The sequence below is a fragment of the Diospyros lotus genome, chromosome 10 (assembly GCF_014633365.1).
Source record: "Diospyros lotus cultivar Yz01 chromosome 10, ASM1463336v1, whole genome shotgun sequence".
Taxonomy (NCBI): Eukaryota; Viridiplantae; Streptophyta; class Magnoliopsida; order Ericales; family Ebenaceae; genus Diospyros; species Diospyros lotus.
The window spans coordinates 13343320-13367638 of record NC_068347.1 but is presented as its reverse complement, the minus strand read 5'-3'; the positions used below and the strand labels follow the sequence as shown (position 1 = coordinate 13367638).

Sequence of the window (24319 nt, the reverse complement as noted above, 5' to 3'; positions counted from 1 at the left end):
ACATCAGTTCTGATGAGGAGTCACATGAGGATGAGGAAGGACCCCCGTCAGAATTTGACGATGACATAGGTCATAAGGAGCCGTGAATCTGGAGGCCGAAGGATTAACTGAAGGGAAAAAAATATAATATTATCCTTATTTTCCTTTGTTGTGTTAGAATGTAATGCTACATAGTTTGTTTTAAGGAATAAGATTGTGTTTCTTTTCAAGAATCAGTCTTGTTCTAGTATAACTTATTTGTGTGGTTCACTCCAGATGGTGAACACATGATGACCTCGAGATCCAGTCATCAATGGTTATGGGAGACGAGAGGAAGATAACCTCGAGAGTTAGGGTGATCGTAGAAATCACCTTGGGGGAAATGGGAAGTACATTAGGGAATCAAACTCTAGTGAAAATCGGCTTGAACGGATGGAAAGATTTCTGGAGAATATGCTAACTTATGTGAGTAAAGAGGAACCTACTCGACATACGACCACAACATTAGAGGGGTATCGACATCTCAGACCCCCTGTGTTTAAGGGTAGAGTTTGTGATGATCCCAGCTCAGCCAAGTACTGGCTCGAGTAAACGGAAAAGCTACTTTAGCATCTTCAGTGCAATGAGGAGGAAAAAGTAAGATGCGTTGTGTTCATGCTAGAGGAAGAGGCAGGGAAATGGTGGTAGTCAATCGAGCATTCATTACTGAAATCTCGTCAAGATAATGAGGATGAAAATGAGGACGCACCAATCTTTACTTGGGCAGGATTTAAGGAAATGTTTAACAACAAGTATTTTCCTAGGAGTTGGAAGGAAGAAAGAATTTAGGAATTCACGAGGCTAAAGGAAACTGACAAAATGTCCGTGACCCAGTATGATACTCGATTTATTCAATTGATTAAGTATGTGCCCATGTATGAGACTAACGAGGGTCAAAAGGTACAAAAATTCATATATGGATTGCAAGTGAATCTTCAACAAACTTTGAGTGCGTGGACGATTGACTCGTATAAAGAAGCATTGAGTCGAGCTCTAACCACATAAAAGAATCTAACACGAGTGAGAATGATTAGAGTCGAGGGGGGAAGCAAGAGCAATAGGACAGGAAATTCAATGTCTCAACCCAAAGATGAAGGGAAATGTCCTCGGTGCAAAAAGAAACACTTGGGGAAGAAATGCTTCATAAAGTGTTATGGTTGTGGCGAAGAAGGTCACATCAGGAGAAACTATCCGAAGAAAAAGGAGACATCCCAAGTTGGGTATCAAGGGAAGATCGTATGTTACAACTGTGGACAACCTGGGCACATCTCACGAGAATGCTCGAAGACGCAAAAGATGGAGCAGTCGAGTGGGGGAACGAAGAATGTTTGCCAAGGTCGTGTGTACAATTTGACCCGCGAGGACGGTGAGACCGACCCTGCAGTTATCAAAGGTACACTGTTCTTCTCAGATATTCCCGTTCATGCTTTAATAGATTCGGGTGCTACGCATTCATTTATCTCATATGCATCGGTAGGCAATTTAAAGTTAGAACCAAGAGAACTGGGATATCAAATGGTTATAGCTACTCTCATGGGTACAACCTTGGAAACTGCAGTAGGTTGCCAATGATGTATCTTCAGTGTGGAAGGAGAAAATCTCAAGATATATTTAGCGGTATTGGACATTCAGAATTTCGACGTGATTATAGGAATGGATTTTCTATCATTACAAGAAGCTAAGATAGATTGTATGAGTAAAACGGTGAGCCTACTCCAACCTAGCGGAAGGTAGGTTATTTTTTAAGGTCAAAATAGTAAGGGTAAGGGAAAGCAAGACATGACTTTACAAGCATTACAATCAGCCAAACCCGAATTGAGTAAGAAAAGTCCTGAGTTGGAAGTGGTGAGAAATGTGAATGAATACCCTGAGGTTTTTCCCGAAGATTTACCAGGATTACCTCCACGTTGAGAGATTGAATTCTCGATAGACTTTGTACCAAGCATGCAACCTATATCTATACCTCTGTACAAAATGGCCCCAGTCGAGATGAGGGAATTGAAAGAGTAATTACAGGCTTTAACCGACAAAGGATTTATTAGGTCAAGTGTATCGCCTTAGGGAGCCCCATTACTTTTCGTAAAGAAAAAGTATGGTAGCTTACGGATGTGTACTGATTACCAGCAGTTGAATAAGGTAACCATAAAGAATAAGTACCCGCTACCTAGAATTGAGGAATTGAGAAATTGTTTGATTAGCTGCAAGGGGCCAAGGTATTCTCAAAAATAGATCTTTGGTCAGGATACTACCAAATGAGGATTAAGCCGGAGGATGTACCTAAGACTGTTTTCTGATCTCGATATGGTCACTATGAATATTTGGTGATGCCGTTCGGTTTGACAAATGCACCTGCTACATTCATGGATCTGATGAACCGAACCTTTAAACCTTACTTGGATAGGTTTGTGATAGTATTCATTGATGATATCTTGATATACTCTACAAATGAGAGTGAGCATGAAGGACATTTGAGGATAATAATGCAAATCTTAAAAGACCACAAGTTGTACGCCAAGTTCTCAAAGTGTGAATTCTGGCTTACTTAGGTAGCATTTCTTGGACATATAATTTCCGCGAAAGGTATAGTTGTTGATCCATAAAAAATAGAAGTAGTTCGAAATTGGCAAGAGCCCAAGACCGTGGGAGAAATTCGGAGTTTCCTTAGATTAGTTGGGTATTACAGAAGGTTAGTGGAGGGATTCTCAAATATCTCTGCTCTACTTACCTGACTAATGCAAAAGGAAGTTAAATTCATATGAGACGAAAAGTGTGAGCAAAGCTTCCAAGAGCTTAAGGCACGATTGACCACAACACCAATCTTAGCAATGCCAACTGAGTCGGCAAAACATGTGGTGTATAGTGACTCTTCTGGAATAGGTTTGGGATGTGTCCTAATGTAATATGAAAGGGTAATAGCTTACGGATCCCGACAACTGAAAAGGCACGAGCAGAACTATCCAACCCATGACTTGGAATTAACACCCATAATTTATGCCTTGAAGTTATGGAGACATTACTTGTATAGGGAACAATTCAAAATTTTCACAGACCATAAAAGTCTAAAATACATATTTTCCCAGAAAGAATTAAACATGTGGCAAAGAAGATGGATGGAGTACCTAAAAGACTTTAATTGTACCATCTCCTACCATCCATAAAAGATAAATGTAGTGGCAGATGCCCTTAGTCAAAAGAGTTCAAAAATTACGGCTAGCATGATGGTTAGAGAATGGAGAATGATTGAGGAATTTAGTCACCTAACAGTAAGTGTCAAGCCTAAACCAACTAAAGGGTATTTTGCAAATCTAACAATTCAACTTGATGTAGTGAATCAGATCAGGTTAACTTTTTAGATGGATGTAAGAAGGAATCAGTGGATAGACGAAAACGATCAAGTAAAGGCACCAGAATTCAAGTATCACAATGGTATACTTCAATTTCGAGGAAGGACATATGTGTCGAGAGATCAAAACTTGAGAAAAATTATTTTAGGGGAAGCTCATTGAGCTAGGTATACCGTACATCTAGGGTCCACGAAGATGTATAAGGACATTAGGGAAGTTTATTGGTGGCCTGGAATGAAAAGGGATGTGGCTTGGTATATGGCACAATGCGATACTTGTCAACGCATCAAAATCAAACATTAATGCCCAGGAGGATTACTACAACCTCTGGACATTTCTGAGTGAAATGGGATCACATCACCATGGATTTAGTGACCAATCTACCTCAAAGTCCCAAAGGAAACGATGCTATCTGGGTGATAGTAGATAGATTGACAAAATCAACTCATTTATTCCCTATTAAAATAGGGTAGCCGATTCATGCCTTAGCTCAGTTGTACATTGAAAAAATCGTTTAATTGCATGGAATCCCTGCAAGCATAGTATCAGATCGAGACTTGTGATTTACCTCAAGATTTTGGGAAAGTTTTCACAAATGTATGGAAAAATAGTTGAAACTTAGCACGGCTTACCATCCCCAGACTGATAGTCAGTCTGAGAGAACAATTCAAACGTTAGAAGACATGTTGAGAGCATGCGTTCTAGATTTAAGTTGGGAGAAACATCTACCACTAGTTGAATTTGCTTACAACAACGGGCACCATAACAGTATTGGAATGGCCCTCTACGAGGCATTATATGGGCGAAAGTGCAAAACTCACTTTGCTGGGTGGAAACTGGAGAAACAGGATTGATTGAACTCGAGATAGTTCAAACCACCACTGAAAAAAATCAAGAGAATTCAGGAGAAAAGGAGAACAAGTCAAAGACATCAGAAGTCGTACGATGATCAACGAAGAAAAAATTTGGAATTTCTAATTGGTGATAAGGTATATTTGAAGGTCTCCCCATTCAACACAGTGATTCGAAGGAAAAAGAAAGGAAAACTAAGCCTAAGATATATCGGTCCATACAAAATTGTGGAGAAAATTTGATCAATAGCTTATCGAATAGCTTTACCTATAGCATTAGCAAATATCCACAATGTATTCCATGTGTCCCAATTGTGAAAGCACGAGTCTGATCCTATGCAGGTTCTTCAAAATGAGACCATTGAGATACAAAATGACCTGACTTACCCCGAAGAGATAGTTAAAATCTTAGATCAAAGGGATTGGGTCTTAAGGAACAAAGTCATTCCATTGGTAAAAGTGCTGTGGAGAAACCATGACAAAGAAGAAGCCTGAGAGTGAGTAATTTCTAAGAGATGAAAGTTTCTTATCCACATATGTTTAATCCTGAGAGTGAGTAATTTCTAAGATGAAATTTCTTTTTAGAGGGAGAGGATGTAATACCCAATATTTTATATCAAAGGTGTTTTGGAAATTGTTGGGACAAAATGAAGTTTATTATAATTTCAGGCCAACATGTAATATTCAAAATAGGAACAAAAGAGGCAAGTATCCAAATTAGAGCAAATCAAGGAAGATAAAAATGCACAAGAAGTAGGATTTGTCAAAACCAAGAGAGTCACGAAGATTTGGGAGCAAAAATACGTGATTAAGGCATCCGGGCCAAAGTGTAAAATGTATAAACTGCTCGAGGGAGGTCGAAAAGACAAATTTTCCAGAAACTCTAGGAGGAAATGAAGAGTTTGGAACTTGTAGGCCAGAGTGGAATTGATGGAAAGTTTAGGGGCATCAAGGATAGGGGCGAATTGTAGTTGAAAATTATTTGGGGGTGAAAGTGCAAAAAATAAAACTTGGAGGTGTGAAATGGACTAGTCGCCCTGTGGCAGCCTGCCAGCCACCTCCGGTCGTTGGGAAGCTCTCCTGGAGGCTCCAGAATAGCCTCCAGGTCATGATGGTTCAGTTGGGGGTGGCTATTAACTGAGCACGGCGACAATGTGACTAGAATTAATGGCAGAAGTGATCGAAAGTTTGGCCAAATTTTTGGAATGATTTTTCTCATGATTTAGGGCTATTCGAGCCACTTAGTGGCTAGATCTAGGCCTTGGGGGTTAAGAAAGCTCGAGTTTTGGAAGCTAGCGATGGGATTTCGCTTATAAATAGCTCAACCAAAGCCGAGGGTTTCATTCAAAACTCTAGAGAAATTACCATGTTTTTAGCTTGAATCGAGTAATAAGGTTTGAGGGCTTTTTTTCGTTGAGTTGTAGGAAGCAATTCTGGAGAATTTGGGAGAGTTTAGTGTGGGTTTAACGAGGTTTCAGCAAGTTGGTCGAAAAATCAGGCTTCACTGGAGCTACACCTATAACCGGCCGTTCGAGGCCTTTCTGGTGAGTGTTTCGGCCATCTAAGCGCACCTCTAGGGTTTGACTCGAGGAGTACTTCAAGAGGGTGTAGCTGGTTTGGCCATCGGAGACCGTTGTAGGCAGCCGTCATTGGAGAAGACAACTAGAAAAGAAGTTGCGTGTGGGCTTCACGCACCAGTGCATGTGTGTGGTGCGTTAGGTATTGTTTGCTTCTGAAATTAATTTTAATATTTTTTTAAAATTATTTTAGGAATATCTGTGTAAAAATATTTGGTGAAATTAGGTGTTAGGTATTTATTATGAAAAATAGAGAAAATTATGGAAAAAATAAAAATATTGATTTCTATAGACACGACAGTAAACAGGAGACGATTTGACCATTAGAAGAAAGGATTGCATGACTTTCGTGGCCAAACACGTATTACGAGGCACAAATCGACTTTTCAAACAAGGTGAGTGGTTCGATCCAGTCTTATCCTTTGTCTTGTAAGTGGTTCAGTGTGAGTGTAGTGGGTTCAGATGAGCAGGTCTATCCTCCCGAGTGTAGGTTGCACGTGTTTAGACCTGTTTTAGCGAGCGGTTATACCCTCTAGAACTTGGGATGTTTATTCGTAAGCGTTTTTACTTAAAAGGTATTGACATCCTATACATATTGAACATGTGGTGTATTGCATCACCTGGGTTTACTTGTAAAAGAGTTAATGCATGGTGTGTGATTTTCATATCATTGTTAAGTTGAATTCATGTCGTTGTTATGTCTGTGGGAACGGGATGGGTTCTTTTTGAGAATGGGGCAAAGTTAATCCCGATCATCGGGTGATGTGGATGGGCACCCAGGGATTAAGTATGTCGCGACAAGGTCAATCCCAACGGGGTGATGTTGAACAGTTTCCACGGGAGATTGAGTATGTTAGGGAGATTTCTCAAGTTAGACGTGTTCTGTGTCGTCTGTATATGTCATGCTCGTAATCATTCATGCATTTTAGTAAACTATATCATGCCATCACTTAGATGTTTCATCATCTAATCTCAATTATGCCCTTGGAACATTCAACGTTCCGGGCAGGAATTGCTGCGAATGCGAGGACGTGGCCAGTTGAGGGCTGACGGTGTTTTGCGTGATAGTCGATATTATCATTTAGACTTGTAATACGTATTTTGTTATGGAAAATACTATGTATGAATCGTTGTGATAATCCACGGTATTCTATGTTATTAATTTTCGCTACGTAATGTTATGTTCCATTTCGTTATTTAATATTGTTAGTTAAACGAGTTAGACTGGGGTCTCTAGGACTTGTTAGAGCATGTGAAGATTGTTCTTGGAATCACCACGGGTACCAACTTGTGAGAGCATGCGAAGATTGTTCTTTGAATCATCGTATGTGTCGGGTATGATAGAGAATGTGAAAATTGTTCTTGAAGCATCGCGCGTAATAATCTTAGGAAAAAAAAGTGTAACATCCTGCATTGAGCGATAGGAAGGACCGGAACAACTTACCCCGATGGGCCTACGCGAACTTCCCAGGGGATCACCCATCCTTGAGGTTCCCCAGCTCAAGCACGCTTAACCCCAGAGTTCTTTGCCTACATTCAGCCCAAAAGGTATATAGCTGGTGTTGTTTCCTTCCTTACTTATCCTCGATATATACTACCTTTCTCTGGGCTCTTAGGGTATTACATTCTCCCCCCTCCCTTAAACACATGACTATTGAGTGTAGATTTTGATGATTGATGATTGGCATGTGTGAATGTGAATGTTCATTTATATTTTATGTACTAACAAAGCATGAAGCCTTCATAAGGCTTACAAAGCTATTCTCTAGTGATTTCATGACACAGGTTATATATGGAAACTTTTATATTGATATAGAGATTTCATTATATATGGAAACAAGTTTTTAGAGTGCTTTCTAGAAATTTGAGTATTTGAGCTATGTATGGAAAGTTCTTCTTGGAATGGAAAGTCTAGAAGATATATATATATATATATATGGAATCATTGTTCATATATGGGAAGTTCAAAAGATCTATATGGAAGTTTTTGAGAAGATTGGAGTAGTCCACACTATATGGAGTTGCCATATATGTAACTTGGCGACGTGACATTGTTAACGTGACATTTTGATGACATGGCAGCCACGTGGATCACACTCATCAAGGCTACATCATCTCATTGGTCTAGATATGGTAAGAGAATCATGGAGTGAATTTAAAGGTTCCTAGAAGCTCCTCTACTCAATTAAATATGGAAGAATTTTTTGAATTGCATTCAAATGGAGAAGTTAAAGATTCAGCATTATTGTTCAACATTAATGGAGGAAATTAAGGTTTGAAAATTAAACCTTGATTGATATTACTTTCCTTTATTGTTGATTCTCTCTCATTAAAAGGATATGCAGACTCAAATCATGGAATCAAGTATCCTACTCATTATGGCTAATTAATATCTTCATTATGGGAGAATATTCAAAGGATATCTTGCATATATTCAGCTACACAGATTGATTCTCTACTTGTCAACATTTTTTAGTATGGAAACTTGATCAATTATGATCTTTTGAAGTTATAATTGATATCTTCATTGTTGGACAAATTTGCTTCATTATTTGAGAATATTTGGTTGGATTTTACACCATTTGGAGGTTTAAATTCAAATTTCAAATTAGCTATGCTTGTTATTGAAGCTAAGGGGCCAATTGCACAATCAACGGAGTTTGAAGATCAACTAGAAGTCAGAATTGATCATTTCTTATTTAATTTCGATTTTGCAAGAATTATGAAAGGTTTTGATGATATTTTAATCCTTAAAATCAGCCATGCATTAGTGGAATTGATTTGCTCATTCAATGCTGATTGGAGATCAACAAAAGTCAAAGGTCTTGATGATCAATCAAGTTAGTTGATTATGAAAGGTAAATCAAGAATTCAATATGAAGGGCTGAGATTAGCTTAAAGACTTGCCACATGGAGGGCTGAGATTGATCAAGGAAAGCTTACTGTAACACTATATAAAAGGATCTCTTGAAGGCTTTGGAACAACTTTTGGAAGCCCTATTATTTTCTACATCATTGGCCAAGATTTTCATTCTCTCTAAGTCTTTCTTTTCCTCTGTCTTCTTGAGAGAAAACTAAGAGAGTTCTCTACACTTCATTGTATTATTTTTGAGAGAACCCTATTTCTCAATCTCTACTATTCTTGTATCTTGTAAAGAGCGTACAAAATTCAAACTAATGAGTGTGAGACTCCAGAAGTAGTTTGGTGGTGGTGAAGCCAAGTGAAGGCTTTGGTGGTTGTAACAAAAGTTTCATATAGTGGATTTGGTTGAAAATCCTAAGGAAGGAAATCCTTAGGTAGTGGATGTATGCCATAAGGGCCGAACCACTATACATCGCTGTGTTCTTCTTCTCTTCACTCTTACTTATTCTTGCTTGATTATACTTGTTTGTTTTTTGTCTTGTGCTATCTAAAGTGGCCAAACCCTAAGGCCTACATTCTTGTTGGTTATTTTGATTATATTCTGATTTGAATTGATCATTCTTTATACTCATTCAATCTTCCATTTGGTTTATTTAAAGACTTGTTATTGTGTGAATTCAAATCACTTGTTTTCACCAAGTTGTAATTTGAAGAGTATATTGGACCAAAGCACATGCTAGCACAGCTGGCGAATATCATATTATCCGTCTAGTATTTAAGTGCTCCCGTACTCTCAACTACAATTTTGGTTTGTATTAAATTTATTTTTTCATATATATACGTGCATAAGTTTTGCATTAGAGTTTTAAAAGGTGTCAATTCACCCCCCTCTTGACTAGGTTAGAACTCAACAATGATGTCCTCGTCATGCGACCTTACAACCGGTCCCAAATCTCCCCCCTTTGCATGGCCGATGTGGGATTCACCTAAGGTGCCTACATGCACCCCCCTTTAGGGACTCAGCGTTCTCGGTGAGGTTTGCCCCACCACTACGCTTAGAGGCTCGGGGGTCGGCTCTGATACCACTTGTAAAATCCCGCATTGAGCGATAGGAAGGACCATATCAACTTACCCTGATAGTGATAGAATTGAACTGATATAGCACACACCAAGAAGGGGGGTGAATTGGTATAATTAAAAATTTCTTTTGAGAAGCAAAGATACTTTCAAATGGTGAAGAGTAAAAATGGAATCTTATCAATGAACAATCAAAGTCAGTAGAAACAGAAATGCAAAGGTAAGCAAGAAAAGTATGAAAAGTATGGAAAGATATGAAGACACGAATTTATAGTGGTTCAGCTTTCCAAGGTTAGTCCACTACCTTAGCTATCAACTAAGGATTTTAAAACCAATCTTTACTCTCAAACCCCCTACTCAATACGAGCAGGTCCTCTAGTCCTTGACTAGGTAATTTACAACCTCCCAACTTAATGGGCCTTTTAGCTACTGCTAGGAAAAATACAGAAAATGAAGTAGAGATTCTAAGAGTATAACTCTTAGTTACAAGCTCTCTCTTTAAATGAATGATCGAGGCTTAAAAGAATAGAACAGTAAAATATCAAAGCCTCTTAAATGGAAATACAGAGAGAAAAAAAAAGTAAACACTCGATGTAACAGTGAAGGCACAGTCGTTTAAGATATTCAATGTGATTCAGCAACCTTCAATGCGTCTTCAACCACCTATTTATAGTTGATGGTGGGCAAGTTCAAAATTTGGACCGTTGTGGGTGGTTGGGCGAGCATTTAATGCGCCAAAAACTAGCCGTTATAAGTTTATGTGAAACACATAGTCGATAGAGAAAATAGGTTAGTCGACTATTTTATTAAATAAAACCAAACATAGTCGACAGACAGAAAGTGATAGTCGACTATTTCTAACACAAAAATCCCATAGTCGACAGATACATATGCACAATCGACTATTGTAAAAATGTGAAGAGAATTTTGAATTTTATGAACAAAAATAGTCGACCGATGAAAAGCTATAGTCGACTATCCTTACTTGATAGTCGACAAATTAAAAAATAGTCGACAGATGCCTCACATAGTCGACAGATCAAACCAGCATAGTCGATTATCCTTATACATAGTCGACTATCCTTAACAGCATAGTCGACTATTCTAAGGCATAGTCAACAGAATGAAACGCATAGTCGACTATCCTTTTGAAGACATTGAAAACTTAACAAAACCTCATTTTGATCTTTTTTGAAAGCACGTTGAGATTATCAAAAGTATATTTTGAAATAAACATCACTCAACCAAACTCAATATTTCTTCTATAGGATTTCATATCTTGCTTCAAAATTCATGTATTGCAAATTTGTTTTCTCATTCATATAATCCATACCTTACTTCAAAATTCACATATTAAAAAGTTATTTTCTCATTTATATAATCCATATTGTAGAGATTGATTTTCATATAGTCATTATCAAGACCATTTTATTACTAAGAGTAAAATATCAGATAGGCCTATGCGAACTTCCCAGGGGGTCACCCATCCTTGAGCTTCCCCAGCTCAAACACGCTTAATTCCAGAGTTCTTTCCCTACATTCAGCCCAAAAGGTATCTAGTTGGTATTGTTTCATTCCTTACTTATCCTCAATATATACTACCCTTATCTGGGCTCTTGGGGTATTACAAAAAGATTCACGGGAATTCCCTTATAGTGACATGCCTGGTGAGGTGGGGAATTATAGCTGGGGTGATTGCAACACCCTGGTGTCACTTCCACCTAGAGTATGCATCTTTTCCTTTTGCATTTACACTCACGAAGTTAATTTTGAACCCTCATCTAGATTTAACAATCTAACATGGGTGTTTCATACCCTTGGAATATTCAAATGTTCCAGGTTTGTCAAGTATACCAGGCTCAAGCTCGAGAGAAAAGGAGAAGGTTGTGCAAGTTTAGTTATTTTATTATACTATTTTCTCATGAAATTTGTAATAATTTCGTGAGTGATGTATTTTAACTTTAAATTCCATGTTATCTTGTTGTGTGAGGACTCGGTTGTAAATAATTATGTGTGCAAATGAATGTTTGGTGGAAGTCCCAATACGTTTCAGGTTACGATCCTAGTTACATTTTATGGGATTTTCTTAACGCCCATGTAAATATTATATTTATTTTGTACCACGTGTCCTAGTTTGGATTGGGGCGCTATAATTGGTATCAAGGGAAATTTTTAGTACTCTCGACTTGACTAACTTTAAGGATGTTTAGCTTATGGCAAGATATGGACCCAAATAAAGTCGAGGCCCAAACCGAACGCGCTATCATGGGTTGGTGGACAACGTTACTTTAGGGAAGATATATGCCGCCATGTGATGGTCTAGGGAACTTCTTAGACGCAGTCACCCCAGATATAGAAGAAGTCCCACCCTATATGGATATACCCTATATTGTGATGTTTCAAATTGTTTACCTGATTTCTATACTAACCCCCGACTAACAGGTGGTCGCAAACCAGTTGCTGGATCAAGGACCTTATGGTAACCTTGTAGCCTTTATTAACTGGTTGCGTGAAGTGGATTTAGGGATTGGAGAAATGATTACGATACCCGTGGTTGTGGAAGAACCAGTGGATATACCCGAGGACATACTCGGGCCTGAGAACGGACCTAAGGAACTGGTGACTGCAACACTCACTGAACAAATAGTAACGCTATTTATCAAAACAAGAATGATATATTTATACTCGCCAGTGTACGAGTGAATGTGTAACACAAATTTAATTTCTGGATGAGTCTAGGTCTATTCATTGGGAGATAATCTACGGAAGTAAATAATTATACTAGGATTTTTGGAATTTTTGGATTTAAAAAATAGTGTTGAAATGAAATAAGATTTGCAAAATAAAGTGATTGTAAGGAGTCTTGAGTCAAGACAATTTCAATGCCAATCCCATGACTTCCCAATAGCTAGATAACTGAAACGTAAATCCGGACTAATTTTGAGATTCTACTAATAAAATGCATCCTAAGATATGAGAAATTCTAAATTAAGCAATTACCATAAATTAAGATGCAGTCAATATGCAGAATGGATAAATAGATAACTCATTTAGATTTGGGTATAATAGCATCTCCAGTTCTAGTATTCTCCATACATGATATGGAGACTCTAAGTTAGGCTTATGCTACAATCCAAACCCAAAGATTCAATGAACACACAATACTCAAATTAATCAGACTTTTGTTAATACATTTGAAGTTCAGCTATCTTGGGAAATCTTTTGCATTGGACACTGTTCTTGCCTTGGCCCAAGTGTTGGTTTAGCCACACATCTTCATTGTTGCATACAAAAAATTAAAGGATTTAAAAATAAAAATATAGAATGGAGATTTGTGGTATTTAAATTACATAATTTAAATGCCAAGAACTTAACGTTGTTGGAATTAAAATGCAAGAATGAAATTATGTAATTTAAAGTGCATGAATTGAAGTTGCTGGAACAAAAGATAAGATTACTCTGTTTTATTGAAAGTGGAAAGATATAATGCAAATGAAAAGATATAGCAACTTATGTAGAATATAGATTGCAATAAGCAGTAAACAAGTATTCTCCTTAACAGAAAAAATAAGAATATTAATAAATTGAAACTAACAAAACAAGATAATGTCAACGACAATCTCTAAATAACAAGAATAAAATAAGATCAAACCGACGAAAAATAATGACAAAAATAGTCGAGTCTCTGCTCGGAAGTAACAAATAAATGACAATAGAAAAAAACGTAAAAGAGAGCCTTCGAGAACGTGTGTGAGAGTGTGAGAGCCGATCTGCTTATATTCTTCTGCTAATGGAAACTCCCAATTCGAATCACTCTATAATTCTTCTAAACATTCTCCTACATACTCCTTCTGCCCATACTCCTGCAAAAGTCTTTCCGCCCAGGCTCTCTTTTCAGGTGGAATACAGATGTAAAATTAATCTATCCCATCATGCGAATGCGTGATTTGTTGAAAATAATTCCCATGTATCCGGATGTATAATGTGATATCCGGATATAGCTCCATTAATATCCGGATATGTTGTGCGATATCCGAATGTAACTTCATCAATATCTAGATATGTTATGCGATATCCAGATGTAGTTTTTAAATCTTTTCTCTTGTATCCGGATATGTTGTATGATATCTGGATGAGTCGCGTAAGTCTTGTGTCTTGTATCCGAATGCTACAGTGATGCATTCGGATGAGGCTTCTTTAATATCTGGATATGTTGTGTTATATCCGAATGTGCTTCTTTGGATTTTGCTCTTGTATTTGGATATGCTACGAAACATCCGAATATGGCTTCTGATAGGGCTTAATTATATATATAATTTTATCTAATTTTTATCTTAACCTTATGTTATTTTCCCTACATAAATGTGTGTTTAAATGGATTTTATATTATTTTAATCTCTTTTTGTAGGAACCTAGTAAAGGATATTAATTCGAGGAGTTGGGCATAAAAAAAAAAAAGAAAAAAAACAAAGATATTATAAAGTAATTTATAAAGTTAATTTTATATTAAACTATTATTATAATGTAATTGATAAATTATTTATTTATTTATTTATTAATAATTAATTATATATTATATTACTTTATCTATATATATTAGATATTATAGTATAATTAATTAAGTATTTATAAAAAATAAAATATATAATAAAATATTATATTATATATTAAATTATAATATTTATATATATCTGTTATGGGTGTTTCTCGCTCTACCCTGTGTGGGCTGGACTTAATGTAGTGATTCGGCCCAAACGCTCAAGGCCTAGTAAACATCGAACTGAGCTCGTATAATGCTGGAGCCTAGGCTCAAACGTTGGGACCAAGCGAGCTCCCGGTAACGCCTCTAACTCATTAGCGTATTCGAGCAAGCTCCCAGCTATGTCCTGAGCGAGTTCCCGACGATCTCTATAACTCGTCGTCTCAGCCCGTCAGCTCGCATTATTGAAGGGGCTTATGTTGCGATATATTAGCAGACCAAGGGCCGCCCTGGTTGGACCATTCAGGCCCATTCTCTCGGCCCATTTGGCCGACCCATGACCAGTCCCATCCTGGCCCTCTCGCTACAATATCATTATAGCTGCGCCTAGGTTTCCGGGCGTCCACCTCAGATCTCATTCTCATTAATGGCGGATCTCATCCACATTAATGAGGGTCTCGTTGACACCTTGCTGGGACAGGGATGCCCTCGTCAGCTATTCTATCCCATCACCTGTCCAAGTACGGAGCATGCAGAAGGGCTTATTGTCACATATATATCAGCCAGCCCTCTTAAGGGCGGAGGTATGGACTCTTCTCCGCCAACTTATGAACACTCGATATACTCGCTTACTCGCTCACTGACTTAGGCTTCGGAGTACCTGTAGGGACGGGCCGGGGGCTCAGCAAATCGGACCGAATACTCCACTGTTCTGCTCTCGGATCCATCACACCAGTGCGGGCCAACGAATCTTCGTCGATCAATTTCGAACGTCGACAATATCTATTATATATTATACATAACAAGTGGTGTGAAGGCGTAAAGGTGAAGAATAGGACATGACGCGTGCATTTATATATATTATATTATTAAATAAGAAGCTAACAGTGGCATGAATGGGACTTGGCTAGGGCAGCCCACGTCACACACATATATATAATAATATGTGAGGATGGATTGAAGATTGAAATGGAAGGAGGATTCCTGCGGCGTAAGGGATTGAGGATTGGAGGCTTCTCCGTGGTGCACAGTGGGGAAGAAAGAGGCGCACAGAAGGGATTGAAGAATGCACTAGCCAAGCCTCACGCACAACACCAAATTCATTGTGAAGCAGATCTATTTTAGATTTGGGCGGGGAGCATTCTCTCTTGTTTATTAAATCTTAGTGTTTGTTTTTATTTTAATAATGTCTAGCTAAATTATTTTAGATAGGGTTTGGATGGATTTTGATTTTGGGATTATGTGATTATTTGTTTAGTTCGATTTAAAACCCGATTATTATTTGCGTGAGGAATTTATATTATTGTGTTTAATGCTTGAAAAGATTGACCACTTTTAATGATTTGATGATTTATGTATGACTGATTAAAGGATTGTTATAAATTAGATTCATAAGCAATATAAATCAAATGTTAGACTATGAGATCGAAAGATGATTAGCTCATGTGTGGGAATCGAGGAAGCTTAGTGAGTCAAATCCCCTTTTGAGATTAAAGGTTTTCAAATAACTTAATGCTTATTTATTTCGTTGATATCTGCTCAGAAATCTGACAGTGAAATTGAAGTAATAAACAATTAATATGACTTGAGAAAACTTATTAATTAATTGAGAGAAATCCACCATCACATGCAAATAATTATAAAATACTATAAGTGTAGTGACCCGAAATTTACCGTTCTTAAGTTCATTATCTATGCTTTGATAGTTTAAGGTGTTAGATCTGTTAATTAAAATTTATCATGTGTTAGTGGGTTTTAATTATACTGTGTATGCATACTATTATCAATATTATTATTATTATTATTATTATTATTATTACTACTATATTATCAATGTAATTATTATTAATATTATTATTAATTTATTTATATTTTCTGCTATTAATTTATGTAATGCCGTGTTTATGTATGTAGTTATATAAAGTGTGTGTGCATATATATGTATATATATATATATCTATCTAAACACAAGCACTACTGATCGGGCATGGGGAGTTTCCAGATAATATAATTTGCTCATGAGTTCCCAAGCCATTATCTAATCAAAGTGGGGCGGTGGAGTTGAGTGGAAAGAGAGAGAGAGGGAGTTTAGCGTTCGGCTAGCAAAGGAAGGTAGAGGAAATTGCTTGAGTAGGGGAAGAAGAAGGAGTGCAGAGCAGGGGCAATTTTCAGTTTGTTGTTTGGTCTTGGCAGGTTTAATAGGCAAGCCTTTCCTCCCTCCTTTCTTCTTCTAGGGTTATGAATGGTGGTATGTGAGGGTTTTCTTTGGGGTAGTCCAGCTGTTCGATATATATATATATATGTTTACGGTGGATTTATGTTTATAAATGGGAGAGATGGCAGCCGAGTGGGAGTTTCTTCTCTACCTTTTGGTTGTTTTTCTAGCCTTCCTTAGCTAATAGATCTCTTGGAAGTGGTTTTAGTGTGCTTGTTTTTTGTGTAGCTATATATGAGCACTTATATATATATATCTATACGCAGTTCTGTTTTGGCCGAATGGCCAGCCTACTGTTGTTTTGGACTCACCTTGTTTTCTCTTCATTCCAGGTAAAAGCAAGGACCCAGTTGTGGGCGAGTCTAGTCCGTCCCGACTTCCAGGTTTGACGGTGTGCAGGGCTATGCAGACCTAGTAGTTGTCAGCCTGGGGGTTTCTTGTTGTGCATTTTGTCGCTTCCGAACTGTATTTTCTTTAGTTTATTTGGGTTTGTATGGTTTAAGTTTATTTTGAGGCCAGTGTGCCAGAGATATATGTTATGCATGCTTGGGCTATGTAAGCCTAGAGATCGGTTGTTATTTAGCAGGTTGTTTTTATTTTAGTAGGGCACCCACTTTGGTCTTTTGGGGACTTGGGTAGGGGCTCTACATTTGTTGGTATCAGAGCGTGTTGGAGTTATTGAGTATAAGTTGTTCTAAAGGTCCCTGTACACCCTGGATGTTGGGTAGAGTTAGGTTATTTTCAATGTTTTGCTTGTGTTTGAGGCTTGAATTCCTTCTAAGAATTTCTATTTATATAGGACTATGAGTACGCATGGCAGGCGAGGACGTGGACGACCGCCTACAAGAGGCCGTGGGCAGGGTGTACCTCCTTCTGAGGCTCCCAGTGATGCTGGTGGAGCAGGACAGTAGGATACTCCCGATGTATAGGTTGCCTTGGCAAGTCTCGCTCGTGCCGTAGAGGCTTTGACTACTGCTCAGTTGCGTCAGGAGCGCCAGGGGCGAGGTGAGGCATCTCAGCTAGTAGCATCAACAGGTGAGGGTAGTTATGGGGCAACTCTTCTGAAGACCTTTATAGCACTGCGACCCCCAGAGTTCAGAGGAGGAGTAGATGTAGCCGAGGTAGAGAATTGGTTACTTGAGGTTGAGAGGCTTATGCATTCCATGGGCTGTGCAGAAAATCAAAAGGTTCAGTTGGGTACTTTTCTACTGAAAGGAGATGCAGGGCGCTGGTGGGAGATCACTAGACGACAATTTGGGAATCGAGCACCCACATGGCCAGAGTTCGAGGCATTGTTTCGTGAGACATATCTACCAGACTGGGTACATGAGTAGAAGGTGTACCAGTTCATAGAGTTGCAGCAGGGAGAGATGACAGTTGCCCAGTACGAGGCAGAGTTTGTTGCCTTGTCCAGATATGCTCCTGAGAGGGTGACACCAGAGACTCACACGGTTAGTAAGTTTGAGAGGGGCCTGAGATCAGAGATCAGACATGCTATGGCTGGTGTCCGAGTAGATGATTTTCCTTCGGTGGTGAGACGTGCTCATGCGATAGAGAGGAGTATTCAAGAAGCCAAAATGGAGCAGGTAGCCAAGACAGTGGTCATGGGAAAGACAAGAGGGAACAATAGCAAAAAGCGAAGATGGGATTCTAGTTCTAGTAATAGAACAGTTAAGGCTACAGCATGCAAGACAGGTGGAAGATGGCATCGAGGACAGTGTAAGATAGCACAGGGTAATGTGTGCTACCATTGTGTGCAGCCAGGTCATATGAGAAAAGATTATCCGCGGAGGTCAGGTGTAGCATCTAGCCAGGGAATCACGTGTTATCGTTGTGGTCAGCCAGGTCACACATCCAGAGTATGTAGACAGCCAGCACCAGTTGAGGGACAGAGGACTAGGGGTTCAGATCAGAAGCCAGCACAAAAATCTACAGCAACTAGAGGGCGGGGAGCAGCTTCTCGACCTGCCATTACTGATAGCCCCCAGGTATCAAGCAGGGTGTTTGCATTATCAGCAGCAGAGGCTGAGGGAGGCAATGAGACTGTACAAGGTATTCTCTCACTCTATGGCTCGAATGTTCGTGCTTTATTTGACACAGGCTCCACCCACTCCTTCTGTAACGACCCATTATAAGGTTTAGATTTTTTATTTAGAAATTATTGAATTTCTTAATTAGTTTTGTTTGGAGAATTTTTGCCAATTAATTGTTAATATGGCAATTTAGAGATTTTAATTGAGAAGATAGCTTTTAAATAGCATTTAATTATTTATTTATTTTTGAAATTAAATGCAAGGACTTGAAGGTCATTTAAGAAGTTGTTATTTATTTAATTTAGTTAATAAGAGTTATTAAGAGATTAGTGATTCCATCCGTGAGAGGATTGGGATTAGAGTCTCCTGGATATAGTAGGAGAAGGAGAGGGCATTAGGGCTTCCTATAGGCATATGTATATATAAACCATTAGCCTTAGTTTCTTCACGCCGCTGAAAGAGAGAAAAATCGTGAAGAACAGAGGAGCCAAGAAGTAGTAGCAAATTCAAAGTCTTGCATAGGAGTCTCTTTTGGCGATCGTTAGGGTTCGATCAGAGATTATAAGGCAAGTATTCCCTCCCTGAAATCCATTCTTACGAGATTATAGTTCAGTGATACCCTTAGTTGATTCAAGATTCTTGGTGTAATTCAGTTTAATACAGTCAGTATGTATGTATATATTTTTCATGCATATACAGTGAGTTCAAGCTTTGCTCTCGGGAGATTATTGAGTCAATTAAGAAGATCATAAGGCAAGTATCATATCTGTAATTCCTTTCATTACAGATTTAAGTTAGTTCGTTCTCAGTTTATTCAAGTTCTTCATTGAGTTTCATATTTATATCAGTTCTAGTGCATGTATATATATATGTGTGCGTTACAGTGAGTTTTATCAGATCAGTGCATGTTTATATATGTATTTGCATGCATACAGTGAGTACCAGCCAGTTCATGTATGTTCCTTGCAACGTTTTTATTAGTTATGATCGGTAAATCATCCCTCAAGTTGTTTATATATCAATTGGGATTGTTCTCCCAAGATTTCCTTTGGAATGGTGTAGTAATGCTAAGTTTTGAATTCAAGATTTGGTCTCTGTTATCGTAAGCTTCGTTTTGTATAAGTTTCCAATCATTCGAATGAGCATCTTTGTCATTCGAATGAGTTCAGTGGTATCTGAATAAGTTCCAGTGTTATCGTAATGTTTTTCCCTTATAATGTATCAGTCATTCGAATGAGTTCCTTGTCATTCGAATGAGTCCTGAGATATCGTATCATTCGTATGAATTTTTGAGGTTTTTTGACTGTCATTCGAATGAGCCTTGTTGTCATTCGAATGAGCCCTTGAAGATGTGAGTAAGTTGTTGTTTTGTATAGCTTAGCATTCGAATGAGCCTTGTTGTCATTCGAATGACCTTCAAATTGATTCGAATAAGGTTACTGTTGCATTCGAATGAGTCGAGTTTTGCCAGTTCAAAAGTTGAAAATTTTCAAAATTCATTCGAATGAATTTGAGAGTCATTCGAATGAGTCCCAGATCAGATCCGAATAGCCTTTGAATATCATCAGTCATTCGAATGAGCCTTCTGTCATTCGAATGAGTCTCTGTCATTCGAATGAGTTTTCTGCCATTCGAATGAGCTTGCTGAAACCCATTTTTTTCATTCGAATGAGCTGTTTTTCATTCAAATTTCCTCCTTAGACCTTCTCAATCATCCAAATAGTATCAAATGGCATCCAAATAGCTTCCAATAAATTCTTGATTCAAGTATTAAATTTAATATAAATATTCAATTATTCAAATATTGAATTTTTATGCCAAGATATGACAAAATCCAATATGCCATGCCTATATTCAGAAATTTCAGAATATTTGAATCTCAATATTTCTAGTAAAAAATCATATACCATGTTTAGCAGTTCATTATGACATGGTCAGCATTATTTTGTGAGATTATGTGCATACACATTGTATGAGCATTGAGCATGACTTTATATGGAGCACTACATATCGTGTGCCAGCACTTATATGAGCATTGCATTATGCGCGCCAGGCGGCTTGTCCGCGGGGATCCCACTAGTATCAGTTCAATTATATCTCAGTTATGAGTTGCTCGCCTGATGTCGACCAGGGAGCTAGGGGCATATTGCCTAAAGTATGTGCTTACAGTTTTATGTTTGCAGGACTCAGATCAGCCAGGTATGTGTTACAGTTATGTGGGCCTATGGGCCAAAGTTGCATACCTGCATTTAGTTTACAGCTTATGTGCATTTCATTTTATAAATGCCATCCAGTGATTATTATATCTGTTAGTGCAAGTTCAGTAAGTATTTTTATCAGTATTGATATTTTTCGATTCAGCTTCAGTTATTCTTTCCAGTTTATTACTTGCTGAGCTTTGTAGCTCACCTTGTACTCTTCACCATTCCAGGTCCTAGTGGGGGAGTACCAGATGTGGGGCCTAGCAGCAGTGTCCAGTAGTGTGTGTACGTGGAGCCGCTCAAGACCAAAGATGTCTGGGAGTTGTTAGTTTATTAGTTAGTGCTTGATTAGTTTAGATTCATTTTATTTTCCAGTTTAGGGAATTTCCCTTAGATGCAATTATGATTTCAGTTTTTGTTGACTCAAAGTCTTATTACAGTTAATGGATATATACAATATTGGTATCAGAATTTAGTTATCAGTCAATTTATTTTATTATCCCCAGTAGCACCTCTTCTCGGGCAGTTCTAGGAGAGGGGGGTGTTACACCTTCATCGCACCACGTGTTCTGCATTTGGTACCTATTGCCTGTAGTCATCTACCGTACATCTTGTCTGTCACGACATCGGGTGGTAGTATGCTATTAGGAAGGGAAGTGGTGTTGGATTGTGAGATTGTAGTCTGTGAAAGAGTTATGCCTGGTGATCTAGTAGTGTTAGCCATTCAGAACTTTGATCTTTTATTAGGCATGAACTGGCTATCTCGACATTATGCTAAGGTCGATTGTCGACATAAAGGGATCACTTTTGAGCCTCCCGATCAGTTAGAGATTATGTACCGAGGAGTTAAGCCCGTTGTGGCGACACCTATGATCTTAGTGATGCGAGCAGAGAAGCTGATCCAACAGGGGTGTGAGGCATACTTAGCTTTTGTGACAGTTACTCCTGGGGAGAGGAAGGAGTTAGCTGATCTTCCTATTGTTCGGGATTTATCGGACGTATTTTCGAAGGAGTTGCCGAGCTTACCACCCTACAGGGAGATTGACTTTTCCATTGAGTTACTGCCAGGCACTCAACCCATTTCTAGGACTCCTTATCGCATGGCTGCCAACGAATTAAAAGAGTTAAAGGTGTAATTGCAAGACCTTTTAGAGAAAGGCTTTATCCGACCTAATACCTCCCCATGGGGAGCACCAGTATTGTTTGTGCGCAAGAAAGATGGCTCTATGCGGCTATGCATTGACTATAGGAAGCTTAACCAGGTAACCGTCAAGAACAAGTATCCATTACCTCGTGTGGATGACTTGTTAGATCAGCTGCAGGGCGCCTCAGTATTCTCCAAGATAAATCTACGTTCTGGGTACCATCAGGTCTGGGTAAGGGACGAAGATATAGCCAAGACTGCCTTCTGTACCAAGTATGGACATTATGAGTTTGTAGTCATGCCATTTGGGCTGACTAATGCGCCAGTAGTGTTTATGGACTTAATGAATCGGGTGTTCCAAGATTACTTGGATAGCTTTGTCATTGTCTTCATCGATGACATTTTGGTATATTCGCCTAGCCCAGCAGATCATGAGATTCATTTGAGGATGGTGTTGCAGCGACTTAGAGAGAAGCAATTATACGCCAAATTTTCCAAGTACGAGTTTTGGCAGCTTCATGTGATATTCTTAGGTCACCTAGTATCTGGGGAAGGCATATTAATGGATCCTGAGAAGATCAAGGCAGTGTTAGATTGGCCAAGACCTACTATGGTAACTGAGGTGTGTAGTTGTCTGGGGCTAGCTGGTTATTATAGATGTTTTATTGAAGGTTTTGCGCACTTAGCCTCTCCCATGACCAAGCTGACACACAAAGGAATTCCTTTCATTTGGGATGATGCCTGTGAGCAGTGCATTTAGGAGTTAAAGCAGCGTTTGACTTCAACCTTGGTATTAGCTATTCCCAAGAGTGGCGAGTTATTCATAGTTTACAGTGATGCATCATACTCAAGTCTAGGTTGTATATTAATGCAAAAGGGACGTGTCGTTGCCTATGCGTCTAGGCAATTGAAGAAACACGAAATGAATTACTCTACTCACGACTTGGAACTTGCAGCAGTGGTGTTTGCTTTGAAGATATGGAGGCATTATCTGTTTGGGGAGAAGGTACAGATCTTCACTGACCACAAGAGCTTAAAGTACTTGTTCTCCTAGAAAGAATTAAATATGAGGCAAAGGCGTTGGCTGGAGCTACTGAAAGACTATGACTGTGAGATACTCTACCATCCTGGAAAGGTGAACGTGGTAGCTGACGCCTTGAGCCGCCAAGGAGCGTCTACTGCAGCAGTGTTGGTTCACGAGTGGTCTCTGTTGGAGCAGTTGAGCGAGCTCACTATCTCAGATTCTGAAAATGCTCCAACTATTTATTGTGCTTTCATGGCAATTCGCTCAGATTTGGTGGACCAGATCCATAACAAGCAGCAGCATGACAAGAGGTTGATGTATATTAGGGCAGACATGGATAGATTCAGGCCTTTGGGGTACAGTCTGGAGGATGATGGTTTATTGTTATATTAGGGCAGGATCTGTGTGCTAGTGGATGAAGAACTTAGACAGGAGATACTATTAGAGGCTCATCGTTCATGTTATACTATTCATCCAGGAGTAGGCAAGATGTATCAAGACTTGTGTCGTTAGTACTGGTGGAGTGGTATGAAGAGGCATGTGGCAAAGTTTGTGTCTTATTGTTTAGTGTGCCAACATGTGAAGGCTGAGCATCAGAGACCAGTTGAGTTGCTTCGTCCATTGTCCATTCCCAAGTGGAAGTGGGATAGGATTGCTATGGACTTTGTTTCGGGGCTACCACGTACTAGCAGGGGTCACGACGCAATATGGGTGATTGTTGATAGGTTGACCAAGTTTGCACATTTTCTAGCAATCAAAAAGACTTACCCTATGCACTGCTTAGACAAATTGTATGTGGATGAGATAGTGAGACTGTATGGAGTGCCAGCCAGCATCGTGTCAGATCGGGATCCACGTTTTACCTCACATTTCTGGGAGGCGTTGTAGAGTGCCATGGGGATTAGGCTAACTTTCAGCACTGCATTCCATCCCTAGACAGACGGGCAGACAGAGAGGACTATCAGGATTTTGGAGGATATGCTTCGAGCTTGTGTGTTGGACTTTCAGGGTAGTTGGGACGAGCACCTGTCCTTGGTAGAATTTGTTTACAATAACAGCTACCAATCTAGCATACAGATGGCACCTTTTGAGGCTTTACATGGCAGACCTTGTAGATCTCCATTGTGTTGGGTTGAAGTTGGTGATAGTTCTGTGTTGGGACCAAACATTGTGGTAGAGACTACAAACAAGATCAAGCTGATAAAGGCCCGAATGAAGACCGCTCAAGATCGATAGAAGAGCTATGTAGACAGGAGACGTCGAGACTTAGAGT

At 38.9% G+C, this 24319-nt stretch overlaps 1 protein-coding gene across 1 annotated transcript; it reads left to right on the top strand.

Annotated features, from left to right (window-relative positions):
- The first annotated feature begins 18014 nt into the window (after positions 1 to 18014).
- On the top strand, positions 18015 to 22014 carry LOC127811118 (uncharacterized). The gene is made up of 2 exons (XM_052350828.1): positions 18015 to 18696; positions 21527 to 22014. The coding sequence occupies exons 1-2, from the start codon at positions 18015 to 18017 to the stop codon at positions 22012 to 22014; spliced, it is 1170 nt and encodes a 389-aa protein (XP_052206788.1).
- Positions 22015 to 24319: the final 2305 nt, after the last annotated feature.

Bases quoted from the DNA above. Each gene is read 5' to 3' on its own strand.
- LOC127811118 (XM_052350828.1), top strand. From the start codon at position 18,015: ATGACAGTTGCCCAGTACGAGGCAGAGTTTGTTGCCTTGTCCAGATAT. The intron at 18,697-21,526 runs GTATTCTCTCAC...GTATGCTATTAG, and splicing joins AGGCAATGAGACTGTACAAG to GAAGGGAAGTGGTGTTGGAT.